Below are 27,121 nucleotides of genomic sequence, written 5' to 3' on the forward strand. Positions count from 1 at the left end.
TCATGTTATGGGACAAAAGAAATTCATCAAACATAATAGTTTCCCTAGTAGGTCTTAAAATGTCAATAAAATGTCAATATCTCCAATCAAAATAATTCTGCTGTGAGTCGGAATGTTATCCAGAACTTTATGAAGGACCTCGATAGCTTCTGCTGTGATGTCAATCAGATTATTAGGAGGCCGATATACACCTATCATATAAAGTTGTTCTTTTCCAGAAAGTTTGATAGAGGCAACTGTTACTTCACAGACTAGGGGTATACTGAGATGTTTCATTTCCAAACTTGTAGTTTCATTCTCTATTTTGTTACTTTTGTAAATTGCTACCCCTCCTTTAATGTTATGCACTCTTCCAAATGCGGAGACCAGAGTATAACCATTTAATTGCGTATTTATGATGTTATTTGCATGTTGTCCGTGTTCTGTGACAACTACCAAATCTGGCTTGAGAGAGGATAATAAATGGTTTAATCTCTCCACCTTGTTACTGATGCGGTCGACATTTTGATGGAAAATCGACAATATGTTTTCTCCATCCAAACCAGGCCTTTGAGTGTTAATTGTTATTCTTTGGCCTTTTTCAGGTGGCTGTCCTCTAAAAAAGGACCTGTTGAGGAGGTTGCCATCTGTGTGCAAGGTTCATCTGAAGGGTTAGGTTCAGAGTGCTCTGGCAGCAATTCTAATTCAATAGCACTACTTTTATAGCTCTCATTGATTTTTTTGTAGAATTCTATGTGCTTTACGAAGAATTCTTCTAGAGCTTCATTGTGACTGCGGACTTTTGCAGTTATTGGCGGTTTCTTTGCCAGTACTTTTATTTTTGGATTCACACCCCCTTGCCTGTCCTTATTAGCTGTAAATCTTGCTACCTGTAAGGAAACACTGAAAACGTTGTTTCTTTTATTGTTAGTAGAAGGTTTTTTCAACTCGCTCAGTTTTTGACGGCAGGTTTGTCTGGCTCCTGGGGTTGATGTTGGGTAGTCTTTGGTCATCGTGCTTCTGTTCAGTTTTTGACGGCAGGTTTATCTGGCTCCTGGGGTTGATGTTGGATAGGCGTTAGTCAATGTACTTTCGTTCAGTTTTTGTCTGCAGGTTTGTCTGGCTCCTGGGGTCGAAGTCAGTGATTCATTTGTCCCGGGGTTAGTCAGGTCATAATTTAAATTTTGAGTGCAGATAGGTTTACTCTCCACAGGTAAATGATCCAAATTGCTGAGCTGTTTTGTTTGATTAGTAGACAACTTTTGAAGCTGTGAAGACAATGCTATCATCATATTTTCCATATTTTCTTGTTTTTTTATTTATGTTTAGGATTTGGAGCAGCAGATATGGAGAGGTTGTTGCAGATGAGGGATCATTCTCGATGCCTTGGGTCTGAGAAGCGGTACTGATGGTTGATTTGGACATATTGATGTTGATTTGATTTTCAAATTTAACTTGCAGGGTTTTTATTATTTTGTCTTTCTCATTCATCTTACAAATGTAATCATCAATTATTTGCCCCATTTTACACTCATGCTCATCAAAGGTATCTTGGTTTTTCCGTCGCAGTTGGGTTTCTCTATCAAGTGAAGTTTGCATATCGTCTAGACAGCGTTGTAGTGCTTCTAGTCTCTCTGTGTATCTTTCTTTTTCATTATTAAGTTCTTCAATCTGTTCTTCACAGCTAGCAAGTTCAGCTTTGAGTCTGATGTTTTGTTCTTTCAAGGTATTATTCTCGTTGAGTAGTACAGAGCCTATTTTTGCAGCCATTTCAAGCTTTCCCTCTTCACTGGCTGTGTTTTCAAAAAAGTTGTTTTCAATTAGGCTATGTTCAAGTTCTTTAATAGAAATGTTTGGAGAATCAGAACCATTGTTTATGTTTGTGTTACAGGGGAAGCTTATAATTGAATCAGCTGTCACTTGAGAAAGTAGGTTTGAAGAGTCTGTATTACATTTGTTTGCATTTCCAGTCATTTATTTTATTGAAGGACATTTTTTTTAAGAGTTTTTTCACTGATATTCTGACAGCCAGCATGGTACCACAATTCACATGTACCAGTGCACTTTAATCCTGAGTATTTTACTCCTATTGAGCATATACCACAGGTATATTTTGATGGCATTCTTAAGAGTATCAGTAATTACAAAAAGGTCAGGTATAAGGAATTGCACTGTAAAATTTGGATTGATTTAAGGTAGTCAATAACCATGTCAAAAATGTAAGATACTGTTTAATCAAATTAATCAAATTAAAGAACAGAGTAGAATGATTAATGATATTATATTCTTTCTTTGTAGTCTCTACTTTTTATTCATAAAAATGTAATCTTTCTTTAAATTAGTATAGTGCCTAAGTTATAACAAATTTTCCAAAATGAAGCTCACCATAAGGTGTTCTCGTCCTTGATGTCTTCAAGAAATTAATTTAAAACATACTCAAATAACTTCATTAACTTACTTTAAATAAATTAGAAAATAATCTAAAGAAGAAAATATTCCATACCAAATCAAATGGACATAAAACAGTAGGATAAGAACATCTCAATAATGAAATATAACATTAAAATATCTTATTGACTCCATAAATCGAATCAATCGATAGGTATGTCGTAGAATCACACAACACTAAAATAAATTAAATAGTAATATATATCAAAATTTATTTTCAATTGTGTAACTAAATACCTATCTTGAGGAAGATAAAAAAGCACACTAAAGTTGATTGTGAAGGAAACAGGATTTTTCCGGACATTTGCCATCGTTCAGTGAAACAAGAAAACAGTAACACTACGTTTCGAGATCTGCAATCTGATCTCTTCTTCAGGTAAAGAAACTAACCTAATACATAATTACAAACTAGGTTAAAATAAACAAATCTTACTAAAGCGTTGTGGCACGCCTAAGTCAGGAATCACAACCTACATGTTGTTTGTCAACTTCACTAACTCTAAAGACATGCACTTAACACAAAACTATACCAAACACTAATCATTAAAACTAAACTACGGAATACAGGTCACAATACGTCTTCACTCGTCTACTAACCACCCACGACTGACCAGAGGGACTAGCCAATGGTAATCGTGACGGCTGGCTAAAACAAGATGGCGGAAATACAAGGGAAGGGGGACACGAATGGGCCCTTTTGTTATTATTGGTTCATGCGAGATGAACTTCTTTAAAAAACCATATTGTGACTCCGCATTGGTTTATTACAAATATCCGATCCGTTTGATACTTTTGGTTTTCTCTTTAGTTCACTTTTTAGAATTGGCAACCAAAGCGGCCTAATCTCGACTGACGGTTGACTGATTGGTTGGTCTGCCAATTTAATGTATGTTGCCTCAATTAATTTCCTTTTGAAGAAATGTGGTTCCCGATGTATTATGTGGGCTTCATCCCAATTCATATGATGGTCTTCGGACCAACAATGGTGTGCAATTTTTGACTTTTCTGTGAAACCCTTTCTCGTGTTTTCTTTGTGTTCTTTTATCCTTACGTTTAGTGGTCTTTTTGTCTCGCCTATGTATTCCCTATTGCAGCTACATTTTATACTGTACAACACAGTTTTTGGAATCCTGTGTGCCATTTTTTGGTTTTGTTTTTACGAGACTTTGTCTAAGAGTGTTGTGTGTTTTAAACGCGGTTCTAATGTTGTACCTTCTACCTACTCTTCTAATTTTCTCCGATAATCCCGGCACATAAGGGATTGACATAAACGCAAATTTATCAGAATTCTGTTTTTCTGACTCAGTAATGATTCTTCTGGTTCGTTTGCACTTATTAATTACTAATTGAGGGTATCCATTGCTTCTGAGATCCGATTCAATTTTCTTAAATTCTTCTTTTAGTTCATCTTTATCTGAGCACAAGCTCTTTGCTCTATCAAACAACGAGTAGGCTACTCCTTCTTTGACAGATTTTTGATGGTTGGAATGATAATTTAAATATTTTCCTGTGTGTGTTATCTTTCGAAAAAACAGTTGTCTTAAGGACATCCCTATCTCTTAATACACACACATCCAAAAAGGGAATCTTGTTTTGGACTTCCACTTCCATTGTGAGGCGGATGGAAGGAGAAATACTATTAATGTGATTCAAAAAATTATTTAATTCAATGTATTCAATTCAGTATAAAATGTAGCTGCAATAGGGAATACATAAGCGAGACAAAAAGACCACTAAACGTAAGGATAAAAGAACACAAAGAAAACACGAGAAAGGGTTTCACAGAAAAGTCAAAAATTGCACACCATTGTTGGTTCGAAGACCATCATATGAATTGGGATGAAGCCCACATAATACATCGGGAACCACATTTCTTCAAAAGGAAATTAATTGAGGCAACATACATTAAATTGGCAGACCAACCAATCAGTCAACCGTCAGTCGAGATTAGGCCGCTTTGGTTGCCAATTCTAAAAAATGAACTAAAGAGAAAACCAAAAGTATCAAACGGATCGGATATTTGTAATAAACCAATGCGGAGTCACAATATGGTTTTAAGAAGTTCATCTCGCATGAACCAATAATAACAAAAGGGCCCATTCGTGTCCCCCTTCCCTTGTATTTCCGCCATCTTGTTTTAGCCAGCCGTCACGATTACCATTGGCTAGTCCCTCTGGTCAGTCGTGGGTGGTTAGTAGACGAGTGAAGACGTATTGTGACCTGTATTCCGTAGTTTAGTTTTAATGATTAGTGTTTGGTATAGTTTTGTGTTAAGTGCATGTCTTTAGAGTTAGTGAAGTTGACAAACAACATGTAGGTTGTGATTCCTGACTTAGGCGTGCCACAACGCTTTAGTAAGATTTGTTTATTTTAACCTAGTTTGTAATTATGTATTAGGTTAGTTCTTTACCTGAAGAAGAGATCAGATTGCAAATCTCGAAACGTAGTGTTACTGTTTTCTTGTTTCACTGAACGATGGCAAATGTCCGGAAAAATCCTGTTTCCTTCACAATCCTTCCATCGTCAAAAATAACCTTCAAATAAAGTTGATTGTTACATGTTATGATGTTAAGCATAAAAAAGTAATCAGAAATCGTTGGTAACAGTACACTTTTATGCCATTGGCAACATATTTCACATTTTTGGCAACATCCATTATAGCTGTTGACAATTTCAAACCTTGTGAAATAAATGTTTGATTCTTCGTTTGAACTTTGTTTTTGACGATGGAAGGATTGTGAAGGAAACAGGATTTTTCTGGTCACATGCCATCGTTCATACAACGAAAACACATCAAAATACAATGAAAACACAACACCATCTCAAAGGAAAGTATCGTACAACTCAGGAATATTAACTCGTCTTTTTCCGTGCCTGTTTCAATGCTGACATATAAAGGAAAACACGTCATGATTTTTTTGTATCACTGAACGATGACAAGTGTGTAATTATACAATTATGGTGGAGGTTCAATATCAATATTTGAGGTCAGCATAAAATTACAGAAAGACATCCATACCATATTCTTATTGTATTTTAATAACTTATATAATATGAGAATGAAAACAATTTTGAAATCCATAGCCAGTCTTATCTATTTATTTTTATTAATTCTCTTTGTCGATGTAATGTGAGAGGCGGGTGAATAAAACTATAGGGTGTATAGTGTGTATGTATATGTACATATACTGCATGAGAATCAAGCGGTTAAGTATTTGAACTTAAATAGTTGTGTCTTACTGTTCAGCCTGGCCGCTTCATTCGACAGCTCCACATACTCTTCAAACAGGGGCTTGACAGTTCGGCCGACTGCCCCCATGCCACCCGTGCCAGTAGTACTTCAGCCTGCACGTGTCGTTGGTGCCAGAGCTGAATATCTGCACTAAATCTGAGGGAAAAATTTCTCACATTAAACCATTATAGAATGTGTCATCTAAGTTTTCCATTTCACACCACACTGAAAAGTTGCTTACACAAGTATATTCTTGAAATATTTCTATTTCTATACAGTGAACCATCTGCTGACAGATGAACTTATAAGAGTTTAAGTTATTACTAATTTTGTATCAATAATATCCCAAATACCCCTTTTAACTGGAAAAAATAACGAGGAGATTATGGAAGAATGATTAAATTAAATTTACGAGTTCGAATTATGATCACGCCACCAGGCTGTACTCTTTTTATCATTGTTCCTCCGTACAATTCGTAACTTACTGCATGACCACTTAACATACTCCCAGAAATCAACGATATTGGGTAGCAGTGTTGGTTGGATGTAGATACGAAATTAGTACAGAGTTAGGGTTAAGTTAGTATTGTTTATTTGTAAAATTAATGGAAGTTATGGTTTTGTTTCTTCAGATGTATTTAGGATCAAAAAGTTTAGAGGGTCTGATTATGTCTTCTTCTTTTGATAACCGAAAAGAATAGTAAAAGTAATTTCTTCTATGATAAAAATTGTGCAATTAGTGTAGGTTGTAATAAATAGTTTAACCATATACTTAATAAATTATCTATAAATGTAAAGACAGGAAAAATAGAAAAAAACCCATAGAAAATTGATCAATTGGCGAGGGTATGCATTCGAGACAGAATTTAGAGTCATCTTATAATCAGGCCCAAAGTTGAAGATAAGGATGAGATCTTTTACGATATGTAATACGAAACATACGCCTCACCAAGGAAATTACATGTTTTATTTGGAAACATTTAATTTCTTTAAGAATACTTTATTAACAAATATGACATTTCCTAAAATTATAGTTCTAAAAAATATAATTTTTTCGTCATTAATGATAAAAAAAGTCACTCCCTGAAGGTATAATCTTTGATTGTATTTGTTACACACCTAATACAATCAAAGTTTTTATTCACATACATATACAATACATACACATTCTAACTTATAGACTTAAAATTTTGCATAAACTTCATTTATATTCAGGGAACCTTTTTTACATTGGTCTTATGGGTTACCTTGATGGCAAACGAGAAAATCATGGAATAAACAAATTTTTACACAAACTGAACTTATTCATACATGGCATTTTAACATGTGATATTTGATAGTTAAAAATTTTCATGTGGGTTCATTTCTATATAGGCATTTCTATAGAGTTTCATGATGGCCAATGTCCATTCCATGAGATTTGGTTTAAGCGTTAGTTAACGTTTTTACATTGGTCATTGGATGTCCCGATAAGGGCATGATGGCAACAAGAAAAGCTTAGAAAAAAATTTTTTTTTAACATACTAAGTACAATCATATGAGATATTAAAAATTAACAAATATAGCCTAACTACTCCAACACATAAATCATCTTTTGGTGGCTTGTTTTGTAAACTTTGTATACAACACTGCTATTATATCCCATTGGCAAGATATTTCTAGAAATACACTCATCTCAATACATAGCCATCATATGTAGGCTTTAAATTTTGTCCTATCGTGGAATTTAGCTGAGCGTCACTGAAGCCTTTCATTCCGCACGTTGACACGATATCAAATCAAATCAATGAAATAAAACGACTTTTATCTGTATCATATTCATAATGTACAAAAGGGCAAATTTAGGGCTATAAGGACCTGTTTTACAGTTAGCCCTAATATAATACTTATTAAGTCAAATAAAAACTACTCAATTTAAAATAAAACAAAATTATATAATAAAGGTCTCTTTAAGAATTTAATACGAATAACTCATTCATACACACATTCATTAGCACCCCATCCGTCCTCCAAGTTCTACCCCAACTAACCCCATCACTGACCTCGTTTCTAGCAATTGAGCTTTCAGTAAGGCTGCAAACCAGTTTCGACTCCCTACTGACTTAATATGGTTGAGAAGGGAATTCCATGCTCGGCAAGCAATTAACGACATAGGATTTATTGTAAGTTGAGGTTTGGTAGCTAGGCATAAGACGCATTGATCAGGCCATTCTTGTCTCTCTTGTGCTTGTTTCAGAGATTAATTTGAATTTGTCAGCCAGATATATGGGCTCTCCAGAGTTAAGACTAGAATACACCAATTTCAGAATTTCTAATATTCTTATATCGGCCAATTTTATAATAGAATTTTGAATATAAATATATGCTATATGATTGTCACATTGTAGATCAAATACAAAATGTAAACAGTAATTTTGGTATCGCTGCAATTTGTTAGCCAGATCCACAGTCATATCATTGATTACAGAGTTACAATATGAAAAATCAGTGTTTTTACAAGTGAAAGTTTCACACATTTTGGCAAAAAAAAGAGCTACATCCTCTTGTGTGAATGTACTGAAGCAAACACCTTCTTACATATACTTCTAAAACAAGCAGCTTTCTTAACAAAAAACTGAATATAACGCAATCAAATGCCTTGAAGAAATCAAACAATGCCATAATAGTGCACTGACTTCTACCAATCGCTTGGCGAATGTCATCAGTAACGCTGAGAAGCGCCGTTTCAGTGCTATGATTTGATTGAAACTTTATTATTTTCTTTGAGGAATATTAAAATTTGACAGTGCACTATTCTTTCCAAGCCCTTTAAAAAGAGCAGGGAGAATGCTGATTGGACTAAATCTTTTGCTTCAGTAGGAGAAGAAATTTTGTTTGTTGGACATATAAGGGCAGACTTCCAATGTTCAGGGGAAACACCAGTGGTTAAAGATTTGTTATATATAACAGTAACCACAGGAAGCACAGCATAAAGAATATTTTTCAGCATCTTAATTGATATTTTATCAGTTCCAGTGGCATTACTTTGAATCCTGTTTATAGTCATAGTCATAGTCATAATACTTTATTTACATATTCGTCAAGAACAATAATTGTGTTAACATAGCTCATAGAGTGTCAACCTGAAGGATACAGTATGTTTAAAAGTGAACTACTCATATGGCAAGATGAGTGAAGGTTGGTTGTCTAGTTCTTGCAGAAACGATTCAATAGCATTTGGATTAGTTGATTGTGATGCAGTAATAACAAAAATTATTAAGATCGTTTAGTGTTATATTGTAGTGAATATCGGTTTATTTTCCTTGTCCATATCTAAAGATTTAACATTACACTACATTTCGGAGGATGCAGATCTCCTTGCAGAAACAAACTGTGAATATATTGCAGCTGAGAGTTATGAAGGTACTGTTTAACTCTATTAGGGAGCTGGCGATAGTGAGCAAGGATATCTGGGTCATAAGTTCTACGGGCTCGGTGGTACAAAGAGTCGCGCTGAGCCATAAGACTGCGTATAGCAGGTGTTATCCAGGGGACGGGGCGCTTCCTAGAACTCTCCTTGTAATTAATGGAGCGTGCTTATCATATAGACCCAGAACAAAGGAATTAAACCTGTCAACTGTTTCGAGGTGGGTAGTGGACTCCCAAGGAGTATTTTCAACGTCACAAGGAAAAGAAAATTCATTAATATTTTTAAAAGCTCTGCAGGTTATAAACATAGACTTAGCATTAGGAGTTTTAGTTTTTAGAAGGATATCTTTTTTTCTGCCAAGAGGATGAAAAATTTATTTTCTGTCTGTCTGCAAGGCAACAATGAAATGTTTTTCCGCTAGATATCTAAAAAAAAATCATTTATAGACTCTAAATTTTACATTCATGTCTACACAGAAAAAAATTATTTCAATTGAGTTGAATGTCTATCAAGAGCAGTTGACAAAGTGGCACTAAACCTGAGGATGAAACAATTTCTCTTCTGTCTGTCTATATGCAGGACATCTCTAGACTGATGAGCTGTAAACTTGAGTGAAACCTGTTACTGTATGCGACATGTAGTGTGGTGTACTCTTCCCTTATTGTAGACATACACGCATACATATTTTTCAATTGTTCTAAACACTTTTAGCAGACTTAAGAATACGATGTCCTGTTTGACATAGAATTACAGTGTTGTATACCAACTAGGATCAAACTTAAATTGTGAGTTTTTGTGTTAGTATTATTTCCTACTTAAAGGTTCAGATTATGTATTTTGTGTGATGTGAATGCTGAAATTATTAACTTAACACAAAACGACTATACTTTTTGTTGAATTATGTAACATCTTACAATTTGGAAAATCAATGGCTAATAAAAATGTGCCTTACACGGTAATAAAAAATTGTTGTCTCTGTCTACTGGAATGGTTTTAAATGTGCTTTGGTGCTTTTGACTAAGCACTAATATATACTTAAAATTTTACAGAATGCATGTTTTTTAAAAATAGCATTATGTCATGATTTGGACAAAAGGGTGATAGTAGCCATCTTGAAACCATTTATTGGCTGAGAGACTAGACTTTTAATGTTGGAGAATTTATCCAAGTAGTTAGTACCAATTTTAGTTTGAATTAGCTAAAAATTTTGGTAGTTCACTACTATTTCTGCAGTGTTATATTGTTCAACACTGTGCCATTTTAAACTTAACTATTTACCAATAAAAGAAACAACTTGAATGTTGAATTTTGCTCCATATCACCTTCCTTTTATTGCAGCATCTGGTAACTGATGCTGTCTCGGACTTTACTCTTGGAATCTGGAGTCAAGTTTGTCTACCCCCCCCCCCCACCCCCCCCCCCCCCCACCCCCCCCCCCCCCCATGGATACCCCCCCCCCCCACACCCACCCCCCCCCCCACCCCCCCCACCCCCCACCGCCCCAATGTACTATCGTAGAACCCATTCTTGTCTATGTAGAAATTTTGTCGACCTACCGAGAGATAGGCTTTAATGACGCTCAAACAAATCCCATGGTTGGACATGTACTATTATAGAACCCATTCTTGTCTATGTAGAAATTGTGTCGAGCTACCGAGGGATAGGCTTTAATTACGCTCAAACAAATCCCATGGTTAGCCATGTTCTATCGTAGAACCCATTCTTGTCTATGTAGAAATTGTGTCGACCTACCGAGAGATAGGCTTTAATGACGCTCAAACAAATCCCATGGTTGGACATGTACTATCGTAGAACCAATTCTTGTCTATGTAGAAATTTTGTCGAGCTACCGAGGGATAGGCTTTAATTACGCTCAAAACAAATCCCATGGTTAGCCATGTTCTATCATAGAACCCATTCTTGTCTATGTAGAAATTTTGTCGACCTACCGAGAGATAGGCATTAATGACGCTCAAACAAATCCCATGGTTGGACATGTACTATCGTAGAACCCATTCTTGTCTATGTAGAAATTTTGTCGAGCTACCGAGGTATAGGCTTTAATTACGCTCAAACAAATCCCATGGTTAGCCATGTTCTATCGTAGAACCCATTCTTGTCTATGTAGAAATTGTGTCGACTTACCGAGAGATAGGCTTTAATGACGCTCAAACAAATCCCATGGTTGGACATGTACTATCGTAGAACCCATTCTTGTCTATGTAGAAATTGTGTCGAGCTACCGAGGGATAGGCTTTAATTACGCTCAAACAAATCCCATGGTTAGCCATGTTCTATCGTAGAACCCATTCTTGTCTATGTAGAAATTGTGTCGACTTACCGAGAGATAGGCTTTAATGACGCTCAAACAAATCCCATGGTTGGACATGTACTATCGTAGAACCCATTCTTGTCTATGTAGAAAATTTTGTCGAGCTACCGAGGGATAGGCTTTAATTACGCTCAAACAAATCCCATGGTTAGCCATGTTCTATCATAGAACCCATTCTTGTCAATGTAGAAATTTTGTCGACCTACCGAGAGATAGGCATTAATGACGCTCAAACAAATCCCATGGTTGGACATGTACTATCGTAGAACCCATTCTTGTCTATGTAGAAATTTTGTCGACCTACCGAGAGACAGGCTTTAATGACGCTCAAACAAATCCCATGGTAGGACATGTACTATCGTAGAACCCATTCTTGTCTATGTAGAAATTTTGTCGACCTACCGAGAGACAGGCATTAATGACGCTCAAACAAATCCCATGGTTGGATATGTACTATCGTAGAACCCATTTTTGTCTATGTAGAAATTTTGTCGACCTACCGAGAGATAGGCATTAATGACGCTCAAACAAATCCCATGGTTGGACATGTACTATCGTAGAACCCATTCTTGTCTATGTAGAAATTTTGTCGACCTACCGAGAGATAGGCATTAATGACGCTCAAACAAATCCCATGGTTGGACATGTACTATCGTAGAACCCATTCTTGTCTATGTAGAAATTTTGTCGACCTACCGAGAGACAGGCATTAATGACGCTCAAACAAATCCCATAGTTGGACATGTACTATCGTAGAACCCATTCTTGTCTATGTAGAAATTTTGTCGACCTACCGAGAGATAGGCATTAAATGACGCTCAAACAAATCCCATGGTTGGACATGTACTATCGTATAACCCATTCTTGGCTATGTAGAAATGAAGTGTAATTAAAAATTTAAAGTCTAGAGATAAAATCCTCCTCGAGATATCTTACCACACGATACATTCACACTTTATACTAGTAGGCTTATGACGGATTATAGAGCAGTGTTAAAATAATAAAAGTTTGGTTGAGCTAGTGAGGGTACTACAACATAAGAGTGTGTTGAAGTGAAACACTGTTACCTATTATTGACATTACAGTCAATTATATTTTCGAAACAGTCTATTTGTTTTACTCTATGAATACAAATGTCACTTACTAAAATATCAAATTATTGTACACTGTTAGTTTGCAAAATGTATTTATTCTGCTATTGTTGTCGTGGAGTGACAGCCACCATAATCTAACTCAATGTTGCTAATATTAAAATGAATTTTCATGTAAAATTTAAATTTAGTTTTAGATTTCAAGACTTCGTGCGGACTGATATACAGACGAGTAAAGAGAAATAAACATTTTCCAGCCCCTCAAGTGAGACTTCACTAACGCTGAGCCTTCAAATCACTTTCTTTTTAAATATAAAGTATACAATATATCAACGTACATGTCTCCAGGAGGGTTCACTTCTGGCTGGCATACACTATTCGATTTAAAACATCTTAATACTCTCAACTTCATGTTAAAAATTTGACGTTTGAAATAGCGATTTACAAAATTACAAGACCGGGATAACAACTTTAAGAGCTTCATTAAATGTGATCATAGTAGAATCTTTTGAACCGTTCGGTCTAGAGTAAAAGTTAAGATGGTCATTTAATAACAAACGTTTTAATATAAGTGTGAAATTACGTACTAAAAAAGTACATTTGTACCTGTCTTGTACAAATGTACTTTTTCATGTGGTATTAATACGGGTACCTCAAGTTTCCGAGTTATGAAATTTTAAAGTTGTAATTTGGTTGATAACTATCAAAAACCGTTACTGACATAACTGGAATTTATTATTCGTAAATAGTTTGTTTTATATGTATAGATGCAGAAATAAACAATCTAAATTTAAATTAATTCCCGAAATTGTAGTTCTGCTAGTTATTTTGTGATTAATGCTAAAACAGGGGTATCTGTATTTTTGACCCAACAGTAAAGCGATTCGCGCGTAAACTAACTAAAGCGTAGACAGCAGTTGCAATGCAACGATTTTTGCCGCCCCTACAATTTTGCCACCCGGAACAAACGAATCCCCCTTAGCTGCGGCTTTGAGTGTATGGACCACACTGTCTTAATTATGAATTTTGGAAGATAGCAAATAAAGTAATAAAGTGATAGAAAAGGAAATGTACCCAAGCGATATGTTCTTACGGTCTGACATCGCTAGGACGTTGTAGCGATCGTCTGACAAAGTTTGTTCGTTGTTGTAGCGATCTTCTGACACGGCTAGGACGTTGTTATAGCGATTGTCTGCAGTGATCTGGACGCTATGATACCATGCTTACTTAACATTAGTTTTTTGACAGAACATGTCTAGACCTAAATCTCTAGCGTAATTGTAAACGCCGACGATGATATGGTTAAAAAATCAGTTCTAAAGTGAATTAGTGGGATTTCGGTACTCATGATGTGATGTGATTAAGTACCCCATTCAGTCTTTTTAGTTTTTTTACCTCCTCACTTTTTCAATACTCAGAAGTTTAGCTTTTTCCTTAGAAAATTATTGAAAATTAAGGCTTTAGGATCGCTTGAGTTATTTTTATACTGGTACCATTTGAATCAGGAGAAAATATAATTCCTTCATTACTTTCTCATTATAGAAAAGCTAGTTATTGGTGATTTTTTAAAATTTGATTTCAAATCATTAGAACTTTAATAAGATCCAATGCCAATGGCGCAGTATAGGGGGTACAGCGGTTATCGCAAGATAACAGAATCAAGCAACGTCGAGCATGGCTGCTCCTTGGATGGGTGACCGCTGAGTGATCCTGTACTTGCAAGCAGCCCGCCTGCACGGCCATTGATGGAGGTTCGGAAGTCACCTTTAAGCCGTTGGTCCCCAAGTCAAATATTAGAGACGGCCTCTTAACCCTGACTTTGCCTAGTAAAATAAGACATTTCTTGAATTTTTTAAACTTCATGCCATTCCTGTTCAGGACTTGGTTTGTAGTATTTGAACTCGGAGTCAAGAGATTCACCCTCAGAGTCCTAGACTTCAGTTTGGTCAGAGATAAAGATAACAAAGGTCCACGTTCTACCAGCGGCAGGATTATTCGCGTCAATGCTTCTTCTCTTCTTATCACTGTAACTCTCCATCACCATTATTCAGTTTGGTCAGAGATAAAGATAACGAAGGACAACGTTCTAACTGTGGCAGGATTATTCGCTTCAATGCTTCTTCTCTTCTTATCATTGTAACTCTCCATCACCATTATTCAGTTAAATCAGATTCTCGCTTAGGTGCACAGAGGTGCATGGGGTCAGGAGGCTAAATTCTCTTCTTTTCCTGGAAAAAATAATAATAATAGGAAAATGTTACGATAGTAAATTTTGTATCAATTCTGTAGATATGTAATTGGTACTTCTTCCTCCACCTTAATAACTAAATATATTTTGCATTGTTTATCACTTAAGTGTTGGAAAAAGAAGAATGGCAATAATTTAGATCCACTTGAAGATTTGATGTGCTAGCAATTGTAGGTTTAACATTTGATGTATTTGTTTTTAGGATATGGCTATGCGAGTCCACATAATCATTTTTTTGCTCATATATGAGCTATTGCATTGTAAAATGTTAATGGTATTACAGGATTTGTCAATTATCTACGGTGACATGTGCGCGAGGAATAGTTGAATGTGACTATATCATTTCCCTGCTTGTTGAATGCATCCTTAAGTTCGTTTTTCAAACCTTCTAACGCAAATCCATATAGTAAGGATCCCAAAGGAATTAATTGTTAGGAGTACAACACAGTATGCTTTAAACGTAAAAACCAACAATAAATAAAAAAATAATAATCAGTAAGTTACAGTGTAGTATCTTGATATATAAATTCTTGTTATTTTTGATTTTGCACATTTTTCCGCCTTAAGTCTTCTGTAAGAAGGATCTCCGTAACTTTTAAACCGTTGAGAGTAGATGGCGTGGGACAACTAAAACTCCAGCTGAGAATCCCTGTCGAGCGATATAACGAAATTAAGGGCTTTATGAGACGAAATCATCGACACCAAGAAAAGAAATTTCGCACTCTTCATTAAAAAAATTTGAACAAAGGTAAAACTGTAACGTAAACTGGGCACTAAATATATGATAACATTAATTTAGATACGTGTACATGAAGGGTACACCCATAATCAGGTGTGACTTGGGACATACAATTAATAGGTAAATAGTTTATACCCCTCCGAAACAAACGGTTCATAGGGATTATATCTGTTATTGTTATTCTTACTTGTTGTATAACTAATAGAAGTAAAGGAAATACTCGGTAGGTCATCTCATTTAAAACTTTGAGCTGCCTCCGACCCACTATTTTAGGGGAATTGGGAATCAAAATTTATAAAAACCTTTCTCGATTGATGTTGTCACACATATATAAAATAAGATTTGAAAAATTAAAATTATTCAATTGTTATAATGCGTGAGGTGCCACTTTGGGACATCCAGTAAACTCATAAGATACTTAAGTTATTGCCAGGAACACTGGAATTGGTATCGCAACACAATTCGACTGACAGCCTGCATCAGTTATCGCAGTGTCGGAAGATCCTACGAGTATTGTTAGAACTTTGTGACGAGCGCCAATATCCACTAAGCCACTGCTGTGAAATAGTTGTATCTTCCAATCAGATGGTTAGTTAAAAAATTAAGAGAAGGTCCAACTAAAAAATTATCAAAATATCCTCTGTGTAAGGATCCCGTGAGAATGTGAGGTCTGATATAAAACTGAAAAACTGGCCCAGGTCGAGTAAACTGTTTCAGCTTTTAGACTGAACAAAATGTATTAATAAAATAAGTAAAAAATAGGTGTTCTTGAATTTATTCTAAGATGTCATGAAAAATATACAACAAAAATAACTTACGTTAAAATACATAGTATTGACTCGCAGGCAGAATGATCTTGAAATAAGAAATCTAATGATCACTTCAATGTCTACGTATAGGTTCAATTCGTCTGGCCGTACTCCACTCAGGAAGACGGTCGTATGTTAATGCTACTGCGTTCGTTATTGTTTACACATTGTATACTGGAATACCATTTTAATATGTAGGGATCCTGGTGTAACAGAGACAATAAACTGATCTATGAAACACCTACCTCAGCAAGTATTTCTGTAGGGGCAGAGATGCTCTCGTCAGCGTCCGTGTAGTCACTGAGGTCCTCTACGCTGCTGGACATCGCCTTTTCCGGCAGGTTCCCGTTACATTCCATCCTGCAACAAGGTGATACACAGTGATCCTTCCAATCACCTTAAAAATATCGTTGGTACACTCAAAAATACAAATCGTCATTGAAAAGCCTATAACAATAATCTTATACACTTTTGCCTCTTACATACTTCAAATTTCATCACTTCAAGGATACACAGTGATCCTTCCAATCACCTTAAAAATATCGTTGGATACACACTCAAAAATACAAATCGTCATTGAAAAGCCTATAACAATAATCTTATACACTTTTGCCCCTTACATACTTCAAATTTCATCACTTCAAGGATACACAGTGATCCTTCCAATCACCTTAAAAATATCGTTGGTACACTCAAAAAATACAAATCGTCATTGAAAAGGCTCCTATAAACAATAATCTTATACACTTTTGCCCCTTACATACTTCAAATTTCATCACTTCAAGGATACACAGTGATCCTTCCAATCACCTTAAAAAATATCGTTGGTACACTCAAAAATACAAATCGTCATTGAAAAGCCTATAACAATAATCTTATACACTTTTGCCCCTTACATACTTCAAATTTCATCACTTCAAGGATACACAGTGATCCTTCCAATCACCTTAAAAATATCGTTGGTACACTCAAAAATACAAATCGTCATTGAAAAAGCCTATAACAATAATCTTATACACTTTTGCCCCTTACATACTTCAAATTTCATCACTTCAAGGATACACAGTGATCCTTCCAATCACCTTAAAAAATATCGTTGGTACACTCAAAAATACAATCGTCATTGAAAAGCCTATAACAATAATCTTATACACTTTTGCCCCTTACATACTTCAAATTTCATCACTTCAAGGATACACAGTGATCCTTCCAATCACCTTAAAAATATCGTTGGTACACTCAAAAATACAAATCGTCATTGAAAAGCCTATAACAATAATCTTATACACTTTTGCCCCTTACATACTTCAAATTTTTCATCACTTCAAGGATACACAGTGATCCTTTCCAATCACCTTAAAAATATCGTTGGTACCCTCAAAAATACAAATCGTCATTGAAAAGCCTATAACAATAATCCTTATACACTTTTGCCTCCTTACATACTATCAAATTTCATCACTTCAAGGATACACAGTGATCCTTCCAATCACCTTAAAAAATATCGTTGGTACACTCAAAAATACAAATCGTCATTGAAAAGCCTATAACAATAATCTTATACACTTTTGCCCCTTACATACTTCAAATTTCATCACTTCAAGGATACACAGTGGATCCTTCCAATCACCTTAAAAATATCGTTGGTACACTCCAAAATACAAATCGTCCCATTAGAAAAGCCTATAACAATAATCTATACACTTTGCCCCCCTTACAGTATCAAGGATACACCAGTGATCTTCCCAATCACCTTAAAAATATCGTTTGGTACACTCAAAAATACAAATCGTCATTGAAAAGGCCTATATCAATAATCTTATACACTTTTGCACCTTACAATTTTACTTCAATTAAATCACTTCAAGGATACACATGCACAGTTGGTACACTCAAAAATCAAATCGTCAAATCACCTATAACAATAAATAATACCTCTATACAATACAACGTCATTGAATTGTACACTTTTTTTGCCCCTATAACAATAAATTCACTCATCCTCCAATCACACTTGTTACACTCAAAAATACAAATCGTCATTCCAATCATTATACACTTTTGCCCCTTACATACTTCAAAATTTCATCACTTCAAGGATACACAGTGATCCTTCCAATCACCTTAAAAATATCGTTGGTACACTCAAAAATACAAATCGTCATTGAAAAGCCTATAACAATAATCTTATACACTTTTGCCCCTTACATACTTCAAATTTCATCCCTTCATTTTATACTATCCGAAAATTCTAGTGGATCGATGCCGTTTGGGTCCTATAGTTTCAGTACCATTTTAAAGAAATAAAATACCTTTGATTACCAATTTGACGCAGATATATTTACACAATTTTAATTGTTTAAAGAACTATCAGTAAAGGAAATATAATTCAAACTATTATAATACTATAATTTGATAGAACAAAACACTATAAAATCATAGTCTAAAACAAGATTTTTAAATATAAATGATTTATTGGTTCAAGTAATATTAAGGGGACATCAACTCATTTATTTTTAAAGATAGGCTTTCCAAATTTTCTTCATTTGTTTTGTAGGTCTATTTAATGGCTAAGTCCATAATAAAAGAGTTTTATTACCTTTATATATTCGGTGAGAATTTTTTTATGAAACATTTTGTTAATACATATAAATCGATTTAACTAAAGTTTTAATAATTGGATTTTGATAAACAACATATCATTTTATTGGTAAAGATTTCCTCTAAAAATTTAGGTAGAATGAAATCTCACAATTGTATATAATGTTTTTACAAGCATTTATATGTATTTTCTTATAGTAAAATGTTTTATTATAAATACAGACAATTATATATAAATTTGTATTCAACCCATGATTACAATTCTACCTAGATATTTACCTAATACTATTTAGAACACGTTGTGAAAATTTCAATCATATAGCTTTTATAGTTTTTTGGTAATATCAAATTATGTATGGAAAAACATGAAAAAATTGATCTGTGGAAGACGGTAATTGAAAGTTAGGCCTACTACTACATTGTCATAGAAAACTTATTGATATAAAAGGCCAAATAGAAGTAACTTATTAACAAGACTGAACCCATATGTAATTGAATATTGACTTAGAATTTTACAATACAATAACATATCAGGCATTTCTAACGAAAATGAAGGATATTATCTTTTACAACTTTTTAAATAATATGAAATATCAGCTGACAAGAAAAATAAAATTGTCATAGTGATTCATTTTATAACACTATATTTTTTGGTCAAATGAATTTTTATATTATTAATATTAGAACATTTGGATCAGCGGTGAAAATATGTTTTCGTGCATATGCACGTGATATAAAAACATGGTAACACAGGGCACCATCGTGTCATCACGATTTTGCCATAATCGTGTCTGTCATAGCGCATGGAGAATGTATTTTACGGTCTGTAGGGCGATGTATTGTTATCGTAATAGTTCAAGTCACTTGACAGGTACAGTGTTGTCCTAACTTGACAAGTTTCTCGCCGTTTTGTTTTTTGCGAAGGCGTGTTAAATATTTTTCGTTTGATGTTTGTGTTTTTGACAACGGAAGGATTGTGAAGAAAACAGTATTTTCCGGACATTTACCATCGTTCAGTGATAGAAAAAATCAGAAACTACGATTCGAGATCTATAATCTGATCTCTTTCTCGGGTATATAACTAAACTAAAACATAATTTCAAACTAGGTTAAAGTAAACAAGTAATACCAGAGCGTTGTGACACGCGTAAGTCAGGAATCACAACCACTGTTGTGTATTAACTTCATGCACACTAACTCTAAATAAAAATACAATCAAATTATTAAAACTAAAGAATACAGGTCACAATAGATCTGCATTCACCGACCAACCACAGAGAACATTATTGTTACTGCTGTTGTTATTACTGTATAATGTATGATGGTTATTGGTTATTTAGTAGGTAGTGAGGTCTTTGTTTTATCAATTTATGTATATGTAAGGATTAATGTTTTTCAATTTAAGCCATCTTATGGAATTAATGTACCGGGTGTCCCACGAAGAGGTTTAAACGTATGATTTTATAATATTTACCCATTTATGCATCAAACATTTTCAAACTCTTACACAATTCGTTAAATACATTTTAAAAATATTCTGTGGAAAATTCAGCTCTCTAGAAATTGTTGAAACAAAATGGTGGCATTTTGAAAAACTATAATTTAAAAACAGTAAAAAAAATATGTTTAGTTTTTTGTCATATAATAGAGAAATACAGCATTTCAATCAGACAATTAGAACATAGCCTATTAAAAAACCTACAATAACGGTCCACAATTATTCGAACTGTAATCCATCCACAGCGACACACTGATGAACCGTAAGCTTTTGCAAAGAAATTCTGCGGTGTCCGGAGAAGTTCCTCTTCAATTGATTGTTTTAATTCCTCATCATTATTAACCTAAGATTATAAACTTGTTCCTTTAAGTAAGCCCATGGGAAAAAATCACACACAGTTAAATCTGGGGATCGGGGTGGCCAATCTAAAAAATCACATCCATGACCAATCCAACGGCAATGAAGGTAGTCATTTAGTAATCGCTTGACAGGATTTGCGAAATGAGGAGGCGCACCATCTTGTTGGAAGATTGCTTGATCCACTTCTGGAACCGTAAAATGAGGCGAGACTTGTTCATTTAAGACCTGTTCACACCTATTCCCAGTCATTGTACTGTGTGAAATGTCGTAAGATAGCACCCCATTACAACTGACAGCTGCCCAAACGGTAAGTCCTTTTGATTTAAGTTGAGTCTGTTCAAGAATGTGTGGATTATCGGTGTTATAGTTACTTACAATTATGCCTGTTTACAGCACCATTGCGGTAGAAAGTGGACTTGTCTAAAAAAAAACTTTAGTATGTCAATTAGGATCTAGCTTATAAACTCAATGATACGAGATCAAAATTCCACTCTCCTGTCCGGATCATCTTCAAGAAGATTATGGACTATGTGGCTTTTGTAAATTTTACTTGAGTTTTTCTTAATTATTCTCTGTACTGAACACTTTGGAACACCAGTTTCAAGTTCAACCTTGCTTAGTGATTTCGGTTTACCTGGAGAGCGGAGCATTGATGCTCATACTAGTACTTCTCTTTCCTTATGTCGTGACACTCTAGAATACTTTTTATGACACTTCCAGTTTCTAACAAAATATTTTTCCACTTAGTTATTGTTGGATTTCTAGGTGGTTCAACTCCTGGGTAGGCAACATAAAATTGTCTAACTGCTTCTGTAATGTTGCCAAAAGCCTACGTACAACTCTTCACTTTTTGTTCAGCACTAAAAGCCGTTTCTCGAACTTCAATATCAGTAAAACTGTAATGGAGGAGGTTAGGTTGTGTTTTTTTTTAGAGCAAGCAATATTCTTCAATCAAACAGCTGTTTTCAACAATGAGCGTTATTAAACAGCTGTTCATTAAAACTGCAACGCAATAATCAAATCAGGTAATTCAAGAAATGAATTTTTATAGGAAGCAAAACGGTAAAATTTTAAATATGTCACCATTTTGTTTCTTCAGTTTTAGGGAGCTTTAATTTTAACAGATTTTTTTTTAAAACCTACTTTATTAATTGTGTAGAGTTTTAAAATGTTCGGTGCATAAATAGTAATATAAAATCATAGTAATATAAAATCAAACGTGCAAGCCTCTTAGTGGGACACTCTGTATATTAATATATGTTTAAGTGCTACTATATTAAATATACTTTAAACATTCAATTGTTAAAATTGCATTGGCGTGGGTATAAATAAACAAATAGAACAAACCAGAAGCCAATGGTACATGACAATCGTCATGGCAGAAACAAGATGGCAGCAAAAGGAGAAAACGCGAGTGAGCATGAAATTTTCAAAACCATTACTATAATTCCAGATTGGCTTATTACAAATTTCTAATCTATTTGATACTTTAGGTTTTATCCTTAGTTTATTGTTCAGAGTTGGCAACCAAAGCGACTTAATTTCGACTGATGGTTGAATGATTATTTGGTCTACTTATTTAATGTACGAAGCCTCAATTACTTTCCTTTTAAAGAATTGAGGTTCCCGATGTATTAGGTTGGTTTCACCCCACTTCATGCGAAGGTCTTCTGGCCAACAATAGAGTGCAATTTTTTACTTTTATGTTAGCCCCTTTCTCGTGTTTACTTTGTATTCTTTTATCTTTACGTTTAGTGGTCTTTTTGTCTCGCCTATGCATTCCATATTGCAACTACATTTTATACTGTAAACTTATTTTTGGGAATCGTGAATTTCATGTTTTAGTTTTATTTTTCGAGAATTTCTCTAAAAGTATTGTGTGTTTAAAACGCGGTTCTAATGTGGTACTTTCCACCTACTCTTCTAATTTCTCCGATAATTTTGTATTATACGGGTCATTCTGATTTACTGACTCACGAATAATTATTCTGTTCTGTTTGCGCTTCTCTATTAATGATTGATTATTGGTTCATTGGTTGAGCGAAGTCTATCACTCGAGGGGCTGCAACATTTCTGTCGGGGGTAACTCTCAACACATTCACAGTGCTACTAGACGTTGAAAACCGGAGCCTAGTGAGTGCAGTTTTTAGTTTAGATAACTCACTTTAACCTTGGCAATAAAATCTGACAAGCTATCACAGGGTCACGTTATCCGCCTGGCAGTTTGCGCATGCGCACTGCGGTCCATTGCAGCCAAATTACGCCGCGCGTGATTCCCCTTGCTACCCGCCCAACCTAGAAGGCGGCGTGTACACAATTCGATGCGTCCGTCGCGTCGCCTGCATTTCACTGGCGCCTTGGCTCCTGATACCACCCGCAAACACACATCTGCTCTGCAAACTATATACTCCGGACTTGCAGGCATAAATTATCAGATCACAATGTTTGAAATCGAAACTACCCGCAACGGAAAACCAAAAAATATCATTTAAAAAACTATAAGTATAGAGAGAGCTATACGGTGAAGACTGGCGAGATAGTCTGGCGCTACCTGGCCCGGACATGTGGAGCCGCAATAAAAACGGACGCCGAAAAAAAACTTCCGTAAACAGTGACACACAGTAGGCACACTGGCCAGCACCCTGTCATTATGAGGACCCTGACGTCTCCAAATACATCTCCGCATCTGGGTGGTGGATCGACGGGCCTCCTCAACCTCACCAGCGGCATCGCCCGCAGATTCCACCCCCGGTCGTCCTGCCACGCCAAACCGAGCACGTTTCTAATGCCGCGGCACCTGTCAGCTCTTCATCCTTCTGTGAGCTGCCAGCGTCGATGCCAGGGGTGGCGGACCTGGTCATTGAGAATGGCGAGCTCAAAGATTGGTACAGCAGCTTAAGGATCAGCTGAAGTGTGTCCTAGACCACTCAATAGAATCAGACACACAACTGCTGCAGTACACAGATCAGGTGTTCGTGGCTAATTCCTCGCGGCCTGACTCTCCGAGCCGCGCCTCCGCGACCGACTGCGGAGTACAGTGTGACCTGCTTTCCGACTGCAGGGACCAGCGCTGTGCTGACACCAGGACCTCGTGGGCAGCCTCAAGGTCACCATTGAGGTTCTGGAGGCTGAGCTCCAGTGCCTGAAGGAGGGGGCGGCACGTTGCGAGTGTGTGAAAGGAGGAGTGCTGGAGACGGAATGGACTATCAAACAGCAAGAAAACGCCTTCCGATTACTACGGAGAACAGGGATGCCGCAGCGAGTGGTAAATCAGAGAAAGAACCTCCCAAATCCCAGAGGCGGAAGACTGATGACGGGCGACAAAAACGGCGAAGAAAGAAGAAAACGATCCATTAAAAACCTCTAAACACCTTAACGCCTTATCAGACCATCAGACCAACCGCAAAACTCCACTGTCCTTCTCGTCCATCCTCATAGACCGAGACACAGCCATAGCCGCGGTCTGGCTGGTCTGGTGCGGCTGATGGTGGCCCGAGGGACTGCGGTGCAAGGAGTGTGCAAAGCCGGGAGCTAAACTCCAAGAAGTGGGGTCCGACACCCCACCTCCAGCGGATAGTTGTTGCGCCATCATTGCCGGCACTAACGATGTTGCCGCCGGTCAGCAGGTGAACATCTACCAACACCTGGAGAGGCGCATCACCAGCAAGCTGAGGACTGTCGGCGGGGTTGTCGTCGCTACTCTGCCCCACAGACACGACCTGCCTGCGAGCCATCCTGTCAACCTGGAGACCGCGCGAGTAAACTCGTACATCGAGGAGCTGTGCGTGAGGCATCGTGGGACAGAAGTACTCGACTTCAGCCACATCGGCAGAGAGGCCTTCACATCGCAACGGGATGCACCTCAAGCCCACACACACAAACACCCTGCTGGCCGAGTTGCTGCTGGAGTTGTGTGCAAAGGTTGGACCACGCAGTCACCCCGGCCCTGGCACCGCCCGCTAGCCCCTGCGGGCCGCCGCCCGCCGGCCCAGCCGGGATCGCCCGCCGCCCATGTGTCGCCAGCTCCTCCTGAACCACCGGTCCGGACCATGGCCTACGACACCTTCGCCGAGGCGGTGAAGAGCCAACGCCCAGCCAACCTTCAGTACAGTGATGATTCTGGACAAAAAAAACTGTCGGTTTTTAACCAATGTAAAATAAGGATAGACACATCAGAACCAGAGCGTCAAAATTTGCGTCAAACATTCCACAGAAAACATCAAACCAAACAAAATTCAAAAATTCAACCAAAATTTTCTCGGTTGTGCATCAAAATGCACAGACTGCCACCAACAAAGCAGACGAGCTGTCGCTCATGGCACGCGAACTGCATCCTGACGTTTTTGTTATTTCTGAACATGGTTTCAAACCTGAAACAGTCAGACTGTTTCCAGGGATTGACAACTATAAATTGGCAACATCTTACGATCGAACTCATTTTTTTAAAGGGGAAGGTGTGGCAATTTTCGTAAAATCTGATATTGAATTCCTTCCACACAAGTTGTGATTTAGATTTTGAAGTGGATGGAATAAAAATCGGCCTGAATTCTGATGACAAAATTACAATAATTATTGGTTTATATCGTTCTCCAAACGGATGCAGCAATATCTTTTTTGAAAATTTTCTAAATTTCCATCTGTTTGAAGTCGTCCAAGTTTATCATAACTGGCGACTTTAACATTGATGTTTTAGACCACACCAACCCCTGACCCAGCGGCTACGCGACATCCTAAATTCTTTCGGATTGATATCTGATCAGTAAACACGCCAACACGAAGTGACCGCCACATCGAGTAAAGCCATCGACAACGTCATCCCAAAACATTCCAAACGCCTCAGTCACTGTTTTCAATGCAGCCATCTCTGACCACTTCGCTAAGGAGACCACTTATCAGTAACTTTCAGCCAGAAATTGAACACCCGTCATCCAAAATCAAAAAGAAATACTAGTTCGTAAAACATTGCCCTTTTGAATACGTTTTTAAAAAATGAGTCATGGTCGTTTTTAGACAATCTTGAAAGCGTAGATTGAAGCTTACACCGCGTTTTCATAATCTTTTTGTTTATCACTTAAATGTAAACTTGTCCTTTCAAACATTTTAAAGAGCGCAAACAAGCAAAACAAAAATTCTTGGGTGACGAAGGAAATTTTAGAATTACGAGAACGGCTCAAATTTTACCATTCGATTTACATTAGCACCGAAAATGAACAATTTAAAACTTTTTTTTAGAAATTTCAAGAGCAAATATCGGAAAACAATAAAATCTGCAAAAGCACGTGAAATTGAAACAAAATTGAAAAATTGCGAAAACTTTTCCAAAAACTGCTTGGGGCATTATTAAAAATGTAACAACACAGCCAAATTGCTCAAATAAAAATTTCCAAATTTCCAAAGCTCAAAATCCAGGACGAAATTATTTCAGATCCCTCTAAAGTGGCAAGTGAATTCAACTCATTTTTTTCATCTGTTGCATCACTTGACCCATCATTCAAAGGCCTCAATTGCAGCGAAGTGTCATCGATGGGACCGGTCTCATCCATGGCACTGTCTCCTGTGAGTGAGGAAGAGGTGGCCCGCGTGATACAGGGATTGAAACCAAAAAAAATCATGTGGCATGTCTGTGTGGCTGCTCTAAGCATATTTTGGCTCCACTCACAAATTTGATTAACTTGTCTTTCGCACAAGGCATTTTCCTCCCTTTTGAAAACTGCGAAAAGTCACACCCATTAAAAAAAGACAATCCTTGCCTTGCAAGCAACTATCGTCCAATTTCAATCCTCCCAGTTATGAGCAAAGTTCTTGAAAATATTTTTCTTGTCAGATTTGAAAATTTTTGATCGTTTTGAAATCCTCTGTTCCGAACAATTTGGTTTCTGAAAAACAAATCAACAATCGATGCGGTATTAATAGACCTAATCGATACAGTTGTCGATGGCCTGGAGAGAAGAGAACATGTGCTAAGCATTTTTTGACCTCTCTCTAAAGCATTCGACTGTTGTACATCACGAAAACAATGTTTGTAACCAGTTGACGACATTTGGTGTTCGAGGTCTGCGCCGTACGAATGGATCTCGTCTTACCTCAGGGATAGAAAGCCAGTGTGTGAAGATTTGCGAATACCCTGTCAGGAAAGGTTCAAATGACTTATGGTGTCCCATAGGGATCTATCCTTGGACCTGTCCTTTTCCTTGTGTACGTCAACAGATTGAACTCATCGATCCTTACGGGAAGATGGTTCAGTATGCTTACGATACAACTCTCTGCATCAGAGCAAAAACAAAAGAATTAGAAATCAACTCATTTTTAGAACTGAATTCATGTATTCAGTATTTTTCAACACTAAATCTGAGGGCCAAAAGTTCCAAATCAAGC

General features: G+C 36.6%; 1 protein-coding gene and 1 long non-coding RNA gene across 2 annotated transcripts in view; both read right to left on the reverse strand.

Moving 5' to 3' along the window:
- The window catches only part of LOC124370056 (angiotensin-converting enzyme-like), a 67,416-nt gene extending 61,580 nt beyond the window's left edge, over positions 1-5,836 (reverse strand). Inside the window, 1 exon segment of the mRNA XM_046828376.1 lies at positions 5,668-5,836. Coding sequence (XP_046684332.1) covers positions 5,668-5,746 — 79 coding nt within the window. The 5' untranslated portion in view covers positions 5,747-5,836.
- A 10,640-nt stretch (positions 5,837-16,476) lies between these two features.
- Positions 16,477-27,121, reverse strand: part of LOC124370057 — an 83,084-nt gene continuing 72,439 nt past the window's right edge. The window contains exon 3 of the long non-coding RNA XR_006923143.1: positions 16,477-16,647. This is a non-coding gene — a long non-coding RNA (uncharacterized LOC124370057). The remainder of the gene's footprint in view (positions 16,648-27,121) is intronic.

The sequence above is a fragment of the Homalodisca vitripennis genome, chromosome X, assembly GCF_021130785.1.
Source record: "Homalodisca vitripennis isolate AUS2020 chromosome X, UT_GWSS_2.1, whole genome shotgun sequence".
In the NCBI taxonomy this organism is placed as follows: Eukaryota; Metazoa; Arthropoda; class Insecta; order Hemiptera; family Cicadellidae; genus Homalodisca; species Homalodisca vitripennis.